Source organism: Pantherophis guttatus, chromosome 5 (assembly GCF_059756535.1).
Source record: "Pantherophis guttatus breed Tessera chromosome 5, ASM5975653v1, whole genome shotgun sequence".
In the NCBI taxonomy this organism is placed as follows: domain Eukaryota; kingdom Metazoa; phylum Chordata; class Lepidosauria; order Squamata; family Colubridae; genus Pantherophis; species Pantherophis guttatus.
Genome location: NC_142067.1, coordinates 67251771 through 67266852, shown reverse-complemented (window position 1 = coordinate 67266852; position 15082 = coordinate 67251771). Strand labels below are relative to the sequence as shown.

The following is a 15082-nucleotide window of genomic DNA, read 5'->3' as shown; positions in this document are numbered from 1 at the left end:
TAATATTATTTTTCTAGAATTAATAGAGAAAAGTGTGCAGCAATTTTTAGAATATAGAGATTTTTTTAAAAAAAATAACTTTCTCTGAGTTACAAACACAAAACTGATATCTATCATTGTGATTTTAAAGACATACGTTATAATGTTATATGATGTTATACATGATGTTATAAAATAACATCACAAAGACTTAAATCACTTGGGAACTCTGTCTAAAAATGAAAAAAAAAATGATGTTCAATCTCTGTGATCATGAAAGTAGAGAAGTACTAATTGGTAACTCTTACCAGCAGCAAATTAAACCATTCCTCAACTCGTGAAGTTACTGCAATCCAGTTACTATTGAGAAGGGCGAGTTTATCATTCACCAATCTTTCTTTCTCTTTAAGCACCATCTTCAGTCCCTCTCCCAAATCAGTGATAATCTTCAGCTGATGCTGTCGTTTTTCAGTCTCTAACTGCGTTCCCTGTGGAAATGAATGAATAACAGTAAATGTGAAGACAATGACTCTAAAATTTGCATTATGCATAACAGTATTGCTACTTATATATTGGGATACTTTGTGTATTAAAATAAATTGAAAGAGAAATAAATCTGCATTAATAGTGAATATAATAATGTAGCACCCTAAAGCACTACATCTAATCAAGCAGCTAATGATAAATATGTTAAGAATTTTTTGATCATGCCTCTAGAAAAATGGCTGTTGTACAGCAACAGCCTTTTTCCTCTCTTGCCAATGATCTGCTGTTTCTGCTGACAAAGCTGCTTCTCTGGCAGTGCTGCTGCCTGGGTCTGAATGGGAGCAGTTAGGAATGACCCAAGATCAGTGGTGGATTGCTACTGGTTCGCCCTGGATCAGGCGAACCAGTAGCGGTGGCAGCAGGAGATTCTGCCCATCCACCCGGATGTTTCTGCGCAGAAGTGGTGCACGCAAGCACGCACGCACCCACAAGCAAACCGGTAGCAACAGGTTTTGAAACTCGCCCCTGCCCAAGATGATTTTTGGATGATTGTGAATCCTCTTGGGAAGGGAGTTTTGAAGATTACAGTTCCCTGTGGGAGCAGTCAGAAAGTCACTGGGCAAATCTGTCTTCCTTTCTAAGTATGCCTGGGTTTTAACTTTCACTTTTTGAATTTATTCTTTCACTTTGCTTTTTATCTTTAAAAGTTGATCACTGTCCTAGTTGAATGCTAATTTATTTCAATCCCCTGCTGGACTCTAGCTGGTTCCCCCCCACTTTGATTTATTTGTGTTTGAATAAATTTTGCTCTCTTTGTAAGGAAACACTGCACGTTTTTAGATGGTGAAGTGTTTTTGTTAATATTGTACTCTCATCGCAGAGTTATTGCATTTTTTGTATTTGCAAAATATTTGGAGTTTATTTCTTTTGAATTTTCTTTTAATCTTGGATCAAAATATCCAGAAAATATATTTCCTAGAAACTTGATTGAAGGGAAAGGTGACAAATTGTTTATTCTTAGAAGGACTGAGTAAGATTGGAGAATGGATTTATTACACTTAACTGGCAATCACGTCTATCTGAACTTTTTGGGAAGATAGACTTACTGTGGAGACTGAATTAGACAAGAAGATGGGAACCACATCACCCCTTTTTCAGTCCTCAGGTACTTCCCTGGGGCTCCAGGATTTTTGAAAGATATGATACAATGGTTCTGAGATAACATCTGCCAGCTCCTTCAGAACTCTGGGATGTAATCTGTCAGGTCCCATGATTTATATTTGTCAAGGTCAGATAGGTGTTCTCTTATCATTTTCTTGCTTATTTTAATTTTTATTTCTAGTTTGTCTTGATGCAAAGAATGAGTTAAACAGCTCTGCTTTCTCCCTACTGCCTGTTACTTCCTTGCTATCTTCTCTCGTTAGTGGACCTACTGTTTCCTTGACTTTTTTCTTGTTATTAATATGTTGAAATAAACTTTTTATTATTATTATTATTCATTCTGAGCCTTTGCTTTCCTGACTTCATCTTTGCATGTTTTTGCCTTAGTTAAGTGTCCCTCCTTCCATTTTTTGTACTTGTCCTTTTTATCTTTCAGTTTGTCAGAGAGATCTTTTTGCAGCCATGCTGGTTTCTTCTTGGTTTTCTTTTTCAATGGTAATGTGCTGGATTGGATTTTTATTATCACATTTTTCAGAGTTTCCCACGCTTCTTGAGTTGTTTTCCCATTTAGGATTTTCATCCATAGAATCTTTCCTAGGCTCTCTCTGAGTTTGTTAAATCAGCTCTTTTAAAGTTTATTATATTTAATTAGACAATAATTTATAGGAGATGCCATTAAGAAACAAATGTGGATATTTGAACCAGGAGGAATGACTCTTAACTTTGGGGATGATTTGGGATAGATAATTTGCAGTGGCAAATTTTCTACAAGTTGATTACAATAACAGTTGGTTAACAGAGGGTTTGAAATTTTAACCCTGTCTTTTTATTATTATTGTTTTTCCTGTTAGCTATTTTGTCATCAATATAGTATATAAATCAGTGGTGGGTTCCAATTTTTTTTACTACCGGTTCTGTGGGCATGGCTTATTTTGTGGGTGTGGCTTGATGGTCATGTGATGGTGCGCATGGCTTGGCGGACATGTGACTGGGTGTATGTGACTGGGTGGTCATGTGACTGGGTGGGCGTGGCTTGGTGATCATGTGACTGGGTGGGCGTAGCTGGTTGGTCATGTGACTGGGTGGGCAAGGCCAACTTGACGTCACTCAGGTCACGGGTTAGGGTTAGGGCTAGGGTTAGGGTGCCTGGCCTCTCCTCGCTTCAAAGGGCCTGAACGAGATACAATTTCCCTGTCTATTTATTTACTACTACTTAACATCCAAAATATACTTTTTAATCCTATGTATATATGTCATATGTGTACATACATATTATATAGTATAGAGTGTGTATAGGCACATGAAAAGATACATTATCTACTATGTATATTGTATGTGTACACACACACACAGCTCTTCTAAAACTATACACATTCAACCTCACTTACTACATTTGGAAAAACACACCCAGAGTCCACTTTCTGCCACACATTTAACTATAACTTCTGTACATTTAGAACATTACACACACCTTCAGATATTCTTCCCTAACTTGCACATGACTGTTAGAGCCAGGAGAGGTCATGGATTGAGTAAAATGTGGTGAAACTTGAAGTGGTTCGGGAATAAAGAGAGGCACAAGCAGGCTAGTGACAACAGCTCTTTAATATACAGTGAGACTTCAGCCAAAACTCAGAGGCTGCAGCCCTCCTTATATACAATCCAGGAGGGACTGTCAGCCAATCAGAAACTTAAGCAGGTTTGAATCTCCCGCTGAAAAGTATCAATACATAACACCCCTCCCTTCCCAGAAGGCACTAATACTCAAATATTTACATAAGTACACACAAAATCTCGCAGGTGCCCTGACCGAGTTCTCGTTCTAGTTGACCTGCGCAGTTCAGTGTTTGGTGGGGTGTTGAGCTGGTCGGAGGGACTTTCTGTCTCTCCTGGCTCCGCCAATGGAACCTCCTGGATTTTGTCCGGGGCATGGTTATCCCCGGTTGGGAGTGGCGACTCGCTGGGGCAGCGCTGGAACCAGGGCTTGTCAGCTAAGTATTCTCTCGAACCCGGGCTTGAGTTAGCTGTTTTGGGAAAGTTGTTGTAGTTAGGTTCGGAGATGTCTAAATTGATATTTGCTTCACTGACTATTCTTTTCCTAAGTTGGTCTATGTGGAGTTTCCAGAGTCTGTCCACCCCTACGTCTACCGTGTATGATTTTGGGCCTGTTATGCCCACTATGGTTCCTGCAACCCATAAGGGTCCGCTGGCATAATTGCGAGCGAACACCGGGGACCCCACCTGGAACTGTCTTAGTCCGGTGGTCTCTCCCTTGAAATTCTCATGTGTATAATTGGGGTGAAGCCTGTCTAACACGCACCGAAGCTTCCTGCCCATGCGGAGTTCGGCTGGGCTTCTCCCTGTGGCCGTGCATGGTATGGCATGCTGGACAGCTAGAAATTGATCTATCCTGGCCTGCCAGTCCCCGTTATCTAGTCTGGACAATGCTTCTTTGGCCGTTCTTAAGAAACGTTCAGCCAAACCATTAGAAGCCGGATGGAACGGGGCCGATAGGGCATGGCGGATGCCCAGTCCAGCCAGGTAGCCCTCAAACAGAGTCGCTGTGAATTGAGGGCCGTTGTCAGATACCAGAGTATCTGGTAGGCCATGGGTGGCAAATAGTTTGCGAAGGACTTTGATGACTGCCTCAGCTGTGGTTGAGGGCATTAGTATTATTTCGAGCCATTTTGAAAAGGCATCGACTACGATTAAAAATGTTTGCCCGTGGAAGGGGCCGGCAAAGTCAATATGGATCCTCCCCCATGGCCCTTTTGGTTTCTCCCACTCTTGGATGGGCGCTATCGGGGGATCGGGCCGGGACTCCTGGCAGGGTCTGCACTTCCCCACCCACTCGGATATGACTTGGTCCATGTTGGGCCACCAGACATAACTGCGGGCTAAACTTTTCATTCGGACAATCCCAGGGTGCCCCTCGTGCAGTAACTCCAAGACCCTCGTTCTCAGTCTCGTTGGTATTACCACCCTATCACCCCACAACAAACAACCCCCTTGCATAAACAATTCGTTACGTTTGTTAACATAACCCTGGTACTCCCCACCGACCGCCTTGACCGGCCACCCTTTGAGGACCCAACCCATTACAGTACGAATTACAGGGTCCCTAGCAGAGGCTTTCGCCACCTCGCAAGAGGAAATAGGTCCCAGAGTCATAGCGTCGATCAACAGAACGGGGGTCTCCGGCGTGGGGTTGACCAGCAAATCGGGGAGGGGGCAGCGGCTGAGGGTGTCCGCGTGGCCCAAGGTCCGTCCGGGTCGATGGACAAGCTGGTATGAGTAGGCCGATAGGAAAATGGCCCACCTGGTCAACCGTGGGGACAGGGCAGCGGGGGTGGGTTTGTCGCCGGCCAAAAGTCCCAGCAGGGGGCGGTGATCAGTCACAAGTTTGAATTGACGGCCATAGAGGTATTCGTGGAACTTTTTAACCCCCGCAATTGCAGCCAGAGCCTCTCTGTCCAACTGACTATAGTTCCGCTCTGCGCTTGACAGGGTGCGAGAGTAAAACGCAATGGGCGCCTCTAGGCCGTTTGTCAGTCTATGGCCTAGGACGGCACCAACTCCTACGGGGGAGGTGTCACAAACCAATACGAGCGGTAGCACTGAGTTGTATTGGATTAGGAAACTGTCCTCAGATAGAAGTCTCTTTACCGCCTCAAAAGCGGCTGCTTGTGGTTTCCCCCAAACCCATGGTACATTCTTCCCCAATAGTTTGTGTAAGGGATCTGCGACGGTAGCCTTGTCCTTTAATAACATCGAATAGAAATTGAGCAGTCCAAGGAAGGCTTGGAGCTCCGCTTTGGTCTTGGGGGCTGGTGCGTTCTTGATAGTTCTCACTTTGCTTTCGGTAGGGTGGATGCCTGTGCCATCCACCCTGTACTCTAAAAATTCGACTGAGGGGACAGCGATCATGCACTTATTTTTCTTTAATTTAAGTCCCGCTTCCCTAAATCTGGAGAGGACGTTCCTCACTCTGTCCCCCAGCTGGCGTTCATCCTGAGTGCTGATTAAAACATCGTCAAAGTAGGGCACCACCCTCGGGAGCCCTTGCAAAAGGCGCTCCATGGTGCTTTGAAATAGGCCGGGTGCGACGCTCACCCCAAACTGGAGCCTGGTGCATTTGAATGCACCCCTATGAGTTACAATTGTCTGTGCCTCTGCCGTGGCGTTGTCGACTGGTAATTGTTGGTAGGCCTGAGCTAGGTCTAATTTGGCAAAAATTTTGCTGGGCCCCAGGGAGTGTAGTAGATGATGCATGATCGACACCGGATAGGCGCTCGGCTGCAAAGCCTTGTTGATCGTGCACTTGTAGTCAGCGCAAATTCTGATTGAGCCATCAGATTTAACTGGGGTCACTATGGGGGTCTCCCATTTCGCATGGTCAACAGGGACCAACACCCCTTGTTTAATTAATTTGTCCAGTTCCGCATCGATCTTTGGTTTCAATGCGAAGGGCACCCGTCTGGCTTTAAATCTTATTTGGGCTACGTTGGGGTCTAGGTTTAGGGAGATAGGGGTCCCCACATACTTGCCCAACGTGTCCCTGAAGACGTCTTGGAATTCGTTCAGGAGGCTGTCCTTCAGTGATGGCTCGGACATTCGGTGGACGCCAGTGAAACCCATGCCCAGGGCTCGGAACCACCCCATGCCCAGAAGGCTAGGCAGCTGCTTGGTGACGATGGTCAGTGGCAGGTCTTTTTCGAAGTCTCCGTAGGTGACTCAGAACGTGCCCATGCCTTCGAGGGGGACCCGGTTCCCCTGGTAGTCTAGGATGCGCAGTCTTTGTTTGGATAGCTGGTCCTTCCGGAACGACGGCAGGATGGTCTTCAGGGTCGCTCACGACATTATGGAGAGAGCTGATCTGGTGTCAATCTCCATCGAGCACGGCTTGCCATTGATTTTGACCACCGTGCTGACTTTGTCCTCGATCACCGTGCTGGCCTGGTCTATGTGTATGCTGCAGCCGTCTCGCGGTTCAAATTCGCGCCGTTTCTTCGCGCCTCCTTCTCTCATTGGATGCTTCTGTTGCGTTGATTCTGGTTGGCTGCAGCGCTCACGTGGTTGATGTTTTCTGGGCAGAATGGCTCTACAGACTTGCGCCAAGTGCCCTTTTTTCTCGCAACGCCTGCAAATAGCCTCTCTGTATTTGCAGGACAGTCTATCATGGTGTCCGCCACAGCTGGGGCAGTTTTGCCGGGGGCTGCCTGCGTCTTTTCTCTGGTGCTCTGTTCGGAAGACGTCCTCATCTGACTCGGACTCCGAGCTGGATCCGGCATCTTCCCTGTGCACTGGTGCAGACTTAGGACTGTCCTTGCTGGTCAGCGGATGCTGCAGCGTTTCTGCGGCTTTTGTGGAAGCTTCATGAGCCCTGGCCTCATCTAGGGCTCCAGCAAGCATTAAGTCAGGCTTGGCGAGCAGGTGCCGTTGTAGCCTAATGTCCCGAACACCACAGATTAGTTGCTCAAGCAACGCATCGTCCAAATCCCTATAGTCGCAATGAGTTGCGGCTTTACGCAGGCTCACCATGTAAGTGCTGACCGGTTCTCCGTCTCGCTGTATGCGCTGTCTGAGTTGGTATCGTTGCACGAACTTGGAGGGCACGGGAGTGTAGTGAGCCCGAAGAGTTGCCATCAGGGTGTCCCAGGAGACGATCTGGACCGGCGTTGGCTCACAAAGTGACTCTGCCATCTTGAACACGTCCGGTCCACAGTGGCTTAGGAAGAGGGCTCTCTTCCGATTAGTGGAGAGTCCCTGCATGTCGCTGGCTTCAAGCGAGCACTCAAACCTCGTTAGGTACGAGACCCATTTTTTGCGGGTCGGATCAAAAGGCTTGGGCGGAACGTAGGCAGACATGTTCGGTATGCCTCCTGTAGTTCGCCTCATCGCCTAGCTGAAGCTCGGGGTCTCACTGGTTCGCCTCTTGAGGCCTCTATCCCACCTTCGTCGCCAATGAAGTGGTTCAGGAATAAAGAAAGGCACAAGCAGGCTAGTGACAACAGCTCTTTAATATACAGTGAGACTTCAGCCAAAACTCAGAGGCTGCAGCCCTCCTTATATACAATCCTGGAGGGACTGTCAGCCAATCAGAAACTTAAGCAGGTTTGAATCTCCCGCTGAAAAGGATCAATACATAACAAAACTCACTTAGCAACACTCTTGCTTGGCAACCAAAATTTTGGGCTCAATTCTAGTCATAAGTCAAGGACTATCTCTGCCTTCCTCTGCATGGCAGTCTTCTCCTTTCTGGCAATTTTCCTCTCCATTAGAGGCATCAAAATAATCCAGACAATATAAAGTTTCCCGCTGGAGCAGGGGTTGGACTAGATGGCCTCCAAGGTACCTTCCAGCCCTAGATTGCTGTCCTGTTTCAAAGCGTCTTCTGAAGCTAGGGTTTGTGGTCCTTCCTTCCTCCTCTCTCTCTCTCTCTCTCCCCTTCCTTCCTCTTTCTTTCTTTCTTTCTTTCTTTCTTTCTTTCTTTCTTTCTTTCTTTCTTTCTTTCTTTCTTTCTTTCCTTCTTCCTTCCTTCCTTTCTCTCTCTCTCTCTTTCATTCTCTCTCTCTCTTTTCTCTCTCTCCCTTACTCTTTCTTTCTTTCTGTCTTTCTTTCTCTCTTTTTCTTTCTTTCTCTCTTTTTCTTTCTCTCTCTCTTTTCTCTCTCTTTCTCCCTTCCTTCCTTCCTCTCTTTCTTTCTTTCTTTCTTTCTTTCTTTCTTTCTTTCTTTCTTTCTTTCTTTCTTTCTTTCTTTCTTTCTTTCTTTCTTTCTTTCTTTCTTGTCTCTCCCTTCCTCTTTCTTTCTTTTTCTTTCTTTGTCTTTGTCTTTCTTTCTTTGTCTCTTTTTCTATTTCTCTCTCTCTCTCTCTCTCCCTCCCTCCCTCCCCTTCCTCCTGAAATGCCAGCAAAACCCACCACTTTGCTCCTAAAGTGATCTAGGGCAGGGGTCTCCAACCTTGGCAACTTTTAGACTTTGGATTTCAACTCCCAGAGTTCCTCAGCCAGCAAAGCTGGCTCTCTCTCTCTCACATCGTTTCTCGGCCTGAGCAACAAAGCCCTCCACCCAGACCTTCGGTTTCCGCAGCCCTCCGGGTCACTTGATCCAACCAACAGCCCCTCTGACCACTGCTGTGCCCCCCTGGAATTTCACCCAAGAGCCAAGCAGCAGGGAAGGCAACCCCATTCCCCGCTAGAGGGGCAAAAGGCAGACCTTAGTCCAGCGCTCAGTGGCTGGGTAACCCCGATGCCCAAAGGGCTGCATCAGCCTGCCCTCTGAGACTCCTTTCATCTGCTTTGGGGGCCAATTTCACAGTGAGGACCCCACCACACACACTTTTGAAACATCAGAAGGCCCACTCTCAGGGTGGCACAGTCCAGAAAACCACCCAGCCCCTGCAGCACACAAGCACGGCCAAATAACCTCGGGAAGGGAGTAGGTGTGCTAAGGGCTCCCACGACAAATCGCCGGAGCCTGTCAGGAGAAGGAAGGACAGGCAGGAGGGCACTGGGGGTGGCGCTATCCAGCCAGGTCAAGTGCAGGACCAGGTATTTGTTCTGAGGTTGAAAGGAGGAACCATCTGGGCCTGGAAGAGGATGAATAAGTGATCATGTGACATTGCACTTGACCACTGTAATTGCAGTTCCTATCCCAATAGCTGTTGTAATCTGAGGACTACCTATACTGGGGAAAACTGCATATTGCAGCTGTACTTATAAGGGAAAGCTTTGAAAAGATGAAAACTTATGATTTAAAACAAATGAAATCCAAAGATTTTCTTTTATTCTTGTTCTCGTTTTTTGTTTGACAAATTCTAATAAATAAATAAAAATAAATAAATTGTATCATTTTAATTTAAAATAAACAGAAGTGAAAATAAGGACATAATTGAATAACAGTTTCAAAAAGTATGCTCAATTATTTTGCTATGAAATTCTTTTATTTGCCTAGAGCAGTGATGGCTAACCTTTTCTTGGCTGAGTGCCCAAAGCGTGCATGTGCAAATGCAATACGCGTGCGCCCACTGTGCATGTGCCCTGGTTTCCATGCGTGCACACACCCCTGTGCATGTGCCCTGTCCCCTGCGCATGCATGCCCCCCGCCCCCCGCCCCCCATGCACGCCCTGCACATGCCCCTCCCCACATGTGTGGCAGAGACCCGACAACCAGCTGCCCGGCGGGAGGTGCACACGCATGCGCGGCGGAGCTGAACTGGGGTGACGGCTTGTGTGCCCACATAGAGGGCGCTGTGTGCCACCTGTGGCACCCGTGCCATAGTTTCACCATCACAGGCCTAGAGCAATATTTCACTAACAATATGACACCTGAAACCTATCACAACATATAGTTTAAAGTTTTGTGTTCTTTTTTTTTGTTTGTCTGGTTTGGTACACAGCATGAAACGTTCAAATCTTGTGATAGTAAAAGACAAAAGCCTAAGTATTTATGGATCAAATCATATGCAGTTTATAATGCTGAAGGAAAACTGTTTTGAGAAAGGGTGATGACTGCAGGGAAAAAATATGTGATTTAAAGGTAAAATAAAAAAGTTTACCTTGCTCCAGGCAAGTTCAGCATCTAAATTGATAGGCACCTCTTCTATTGCTGATCTCTTTGTCAGTTCTGAATCTATCATTGCCAGCCATTCTGTCAGAGCATTCATTTCCTTTCTAAGTTTCCGAGATAATTTCAAACATTTCTCTAATTCTTGCTTTTTCTCTGTTACCTGTGTTAAAAAGGAAAAAAAATTAAAAACCCAATCCACAAATGTCTACCACCCAAACTGCTACTATTACTCAAGTCTACATGCTTGGTTGGAATTTTTCCCTCATTTCCATTTAACCACCAACTTGCTACAATTGTTTGAAAACTGTACCTCTTGAAATATTAATTTTGTTAATTAAGAATTCTATATTTTATTTTTTAAAGATGTTTATGTTTCAGGAACATAGTACATAAAACACAGAGAAACACATTATTTCTCTCTAGTATTACTATTTTACTATTATCATTTTTCTTCTTCTTCTTGTGCCATATCCATCATCGGACGTTGGCGATCATGTTGGCAATCCTATTTTTGTCAACAGCCATATGAAAAAGTGCTGCTGAGTTTTGTCCAAACCAGTCCCTAAGATTTTGAAGCCATGACGTCTTCTTCTGCCTGGACCTCATTTGCCTTCAATCTTTCCTTGGAGGATTAAATGAAGGATGCCATATTTTTCTGGGTGTCGCATCACATGTCCAAAAGATTCTAACTTTCGCTTTTTAATGGCTTTGATGATTTCTCTTTGTTTTCCCAGGCGGCTTATCACCTACTCATTTGTGATTTTGTTAACCCAGCTTATACGTAACGGTCATCTGTAAATCTACAATCTGACAAGCCTGATTTTCAGTTTTAGGCTTATGTCGTGACTGCAGAAGACCTTTTTCATTTTGAAGAATGCTGTTTGAGCTTTCTCTATCCTAGTCTTTACTTCACTGATCATGTCCCACCTTTCATGTAAATTAAAACTGAGGTACGTGATCCTTTCAACTTTTTCTAATGGTATTTCTTCTGAATTTATCAGTGGTAAATTAATGGGTTGTTTGCTGACGACCATGATCTTGGTTTTTGAGGTGTTACCATATATACTTGTGTATAAGCTGAGTTTTTCAGCACATTTTTTATGCTGAAAAAGCCCCCCTCGGCTTATACTCAAGTGAGGGTCCCACTTACCTGTTCTCCAGTGCAGTGCGGGTGTTCTCTGGTCTCTCCAACTCCAATGGCATGTGCATATGCGAAGAACAAGGCGGAGATGCCAGCAGCTTTCCTTCAGAGAAAGCTTTCCAGCAGCAGCGGTTGGCTGGGGGCCACTCTGGACCGGCCGCTGTGAAAGGTAAGCAGCCGAACAAAGAGGCAGTGGTGGGGGAGGAAGCAGGCAAGCGGGCCTGGCCACAGGACCGCCAGGAAGGGCGCATGGAAGGCAGGCAAGTATGTCAGGGCCACCCGGCCATAGGGAAGGGAGCTAGCAGCCTACTCCCTTCCCTGCGGCCTGGCATACTTGCCTGCCTTCCACGTGGCCTTCCCGGCGGTCCCCCATGCCTTTGCCTTCTGAGGTCAGGACACACATGCGGCCTATGATGGGAGATGTGCTGCTTCCGGCCCAGCCCGGCCAGTGGGTGGGTGGGTGGCTGGCCCTTTGGGAAGATGAAGCCGTTGCGATGGGGTTGAGAGGGGCGGCGGCAGCGGTGGAAGGCAGACACCGCAAAAGCCACACAGGAAAAGTTTCGGGGAGTTCTGGGACTCCCTGCCATTGCCGCAGCAGATGCCTGCAGTGGCAAAAGCCGTGCAGGAAAAGTTTCGGGGAGTGCTGCTTGAAGCTCCCGTTTCGACCCCTGCCTTCGCCTGCCACAGCTTGAAGCTCCTTTTTGGGTGCCACTGCTGCTGCTGCTACTGCCACCGCTGCCAGGCATTTTATCTCGGGCCTCCCAGTCTCACTCTCCTAGATTTTGAAGGAGGGAGGGAGAGAGAGAAAGAAAGAAAGCGAGCGAGCGAGCGAGCGAGCGAGAGAGAGAGAGAGAGAGAGAGAGAGAGAGAGAGAGACAAAGAAAATGAGAGAAAGAGGAAAAAAAGAAAGAGGAAGGGAGAGACAAGAAAGAAAGAGAAAGAGAGAGAGAGAGAAAGAGAGAAAGAAGAGGAAGGGAGAGAGAGAAAAAAGAAAGAATGAAAGAAAAAGAGACCAAAAAAGAGAAAGTGTAAGAAAGGGAGAGGAAGGTAGAGACAAGAAAGAAAGAGAAAAAGAAAGAAAGAGAGGGAGAGACAAGAAAGAGAGAAAGAAAGAAGGAAGAGGGAGGGAGGGAGGGCGGGAGAGAGAGAGAGAGAGAGGGAGAGAGAGAGAGGGGGGGGAAGAAAGAAAGAAAGAAGAGGAAGGAAGGAACACAAACCCTGGCACTAGATATGGCTTCAGAAGACGTTTTGATACCATATTGTTTTTGTTTATTTATTTATTTTTTTTATTGGTTCAATTTATATGCCGCCCTTCTCCATAGACTCAGGGTGGCTTACAATGCATTAAGCAATAGCCTTCATACTTTTATATATACCTGCTTAGTAGGGCTTTCGCCTCCCCACCCCCAGCGGTGTTCTTTTTTATACAAAGTCAGCTTATTGTCCCCACAATCCGGGTCCTCATTTTACCTACCTCGGAAGGATGGAAGGCTGAGTCAACCTTGAGCCTGGTGAGATTTGAACTCGCAGTAATTGCAGGCAGCTGGTGGCTAAGTGCTACTTAACAGCCCTTTAGTCCGCTGCGCCACCAAGGCTCCTTTTATTGATCCTCTTTTCCACTTACAGAGCTAGTTTACTGTTTTTCTTTGAAATAAATATTCAAAAACATTTAACCTACTGATACCTAAATTAATGTAATTTTATTGGTATCTATTTTTATTTTTGAAATTTACCTGCTGAAATGTAGCTGCTGCATTTCCCACCCTAGGCTTATACTTGAGTCAATAAGTTTTCCCAGTTTTTTGTGGTAAAATTAGGTGCCTCGACTTATATTCAGGTCGGCTTATACTCGAGTATATACGATAAGCTTCAAGCCATATTTTTCAGATATTTCTGAGACTCTGTTGATGAGGAGCTGAAGGTCTTCATGCTTACTGGCAAGCAGAACTATATCATCAGCATATCTTAAATTATTGATCTGAACACCATTTCACCAGAGAGGGCCTCCTCGGGGTGCCATCAGCCAAACAGTGCAGGCTGGTGACCCCCAGGGGGAGGGCCTTCTCTGTGGTGGCACCTACCCTCTGGAATCAATTGCCTCCAGAGATAAGGAGAATCCAAGACCTCAGTGCCTTCTGCATCATCTGAGTATTTTTGGCCTAGACTCACATTTGCTACCTGATCCAATATAGATTCTTTATGATTTGGATGTCTTTGTCATCCCACTTGTTTCAGGATTTGTAATAGTTTGCTGTGTCTTATTTTATCAAATGCTTTTTCAAAATCAATGAAGCACATGAAAAAACACTGTGATTGACATCTCAACAGTGCTGTACAAGAACTTGAATGCTGAATAGGGCATCTCGTGTACCAAGATTGTTTCTGAAACCAAATTGTATGTTACTTAGACACTCTTCAATTTTGTTGTATATTCTTGTGTGAATTATTCTCAGGAATATTTTCAGGGCATGACTCATTAAGCTTATTGTTCTGTATTCGGTACACTTCTTTGCATTTATTTTTGGGGGGATTGTCACAAAGGTTGATTTTAGCCAATCATTTGGTATCTTTCCTGTTTCATATATTCAATTGAAGAGCTGCAGGAAAAATTTCTTCCCATTGTCTTCCAGCAATTTTAAAATTTCTACTGGGATATTATCAGGTTGTGTGGCTTTTCTTGTGTTTGCTATTTTTCTTGTGTGTTCAACCTCCTCCATAGTGATGTTTGGTCCAGTTGTTATACTTCCCATATCAATATCATCCCTAGTGTCCTCAAAAAGGTTCTTCAATGGGACTTCCGGTGGCACCGCAGGCGTCGACGGCATCTCCTCTTGGAGCGCTAGCCCCTCGATCTCGTCAAAGCCGCTAGAACAGCGAAAATCAGCTGTCAAGCGGCTTGGAAATTTTCCCCTTGGGAAAAGAGGGGAAAGAGAGCAGCCAGGCTTGAGTAGAGCTCCCCAAGAGTCCCAGGAATAACTCTTGGGGCTTGAAGGGTGAGAGCTCCCTGGAAGCCTGACACAAGCTCTGGACCCGGGATGCTTCTGCCTTTAGCAGAACAAGACACCGCGACCATCCCTGCAACAATTTAACAACATTTTGGATACAAAAGCAGGCAGAGTGAAGTCAGGAGGGACTCTAACTGCAAGTATTAAACTTTAACTCCTGTGTATTGAACACTTCCTTCTTGATTGCTGTGGAAAGAAAGTGAAAGGAAATGGCACCGAGTCTTAATTGGGCGTGGTAATGAAAGTTAACTCTAAAGTTCTCCTCTGCGCTGACAGTCTTTGCTGACAATAAACGGAATTTGTTTTAACAGAAAGAAGAATTAAATTGGACTGTAGATAAATTCAAACTTACTGAGGACTGGAAACTAATTGGAAATTGAGCTAATTTCCGGGATTTTGTTCTGGCTGTTGTAAAAGTTTTAATTTGGAACTGAAAATTGGAAAATGGCTTTCAAGCAAATAAAAACTGCTGGGGCCAAAATTACTGTGAGTTCTCCTGTTCCACCACCCAAACCGCAATCTCTGACAGTTCCAGTAGAACCACAAGTTTTAACTCTGGAAGCCTTGCAGCAAGCTTTAAAGCTGCAAGCCTTTACTTTAGAAGAAAAAATTACTTCTGCTTTTGATGAAAAAATGAAAGAGGTGACTGATAAAATGAACGAAGTAACTGGAGAAATGACAGAAATCAAAGATGTAATTCAAGCTCGAAATAAGGAAATTAGAGAAGAGATTATTTTTTGCA

General features: G+C 45.3%; 1 protein-coding gene across 3 annotated transcripts in view; it reads right to left on the bottom strand.

The window, feature by feature from the left end:
- DMD (dystrophin) overlaps positions 1-15082 on the bottom strand; it is a 2041544-nt gene that overhangs the window by 1069576 nt on the left and 956886 nt on the right. For all 3 annotated transcript variants that reach the window (XM_087871305.1, XM_087871306.1, XM_087871307.1), the window contains 2 exons: positions 10184-10354; positions 288-467 (listed from right to left, as the gene is read on the bottom strand). In XM_087871305.1, the coding sequence (XP_087727431.1) occupies positions 288-467; positions 10184-10354 (351 nt within the window). The remainder of the gene's footprint in view (positions 1-287; positions 468-10183; positions 10355-15082) is intronic.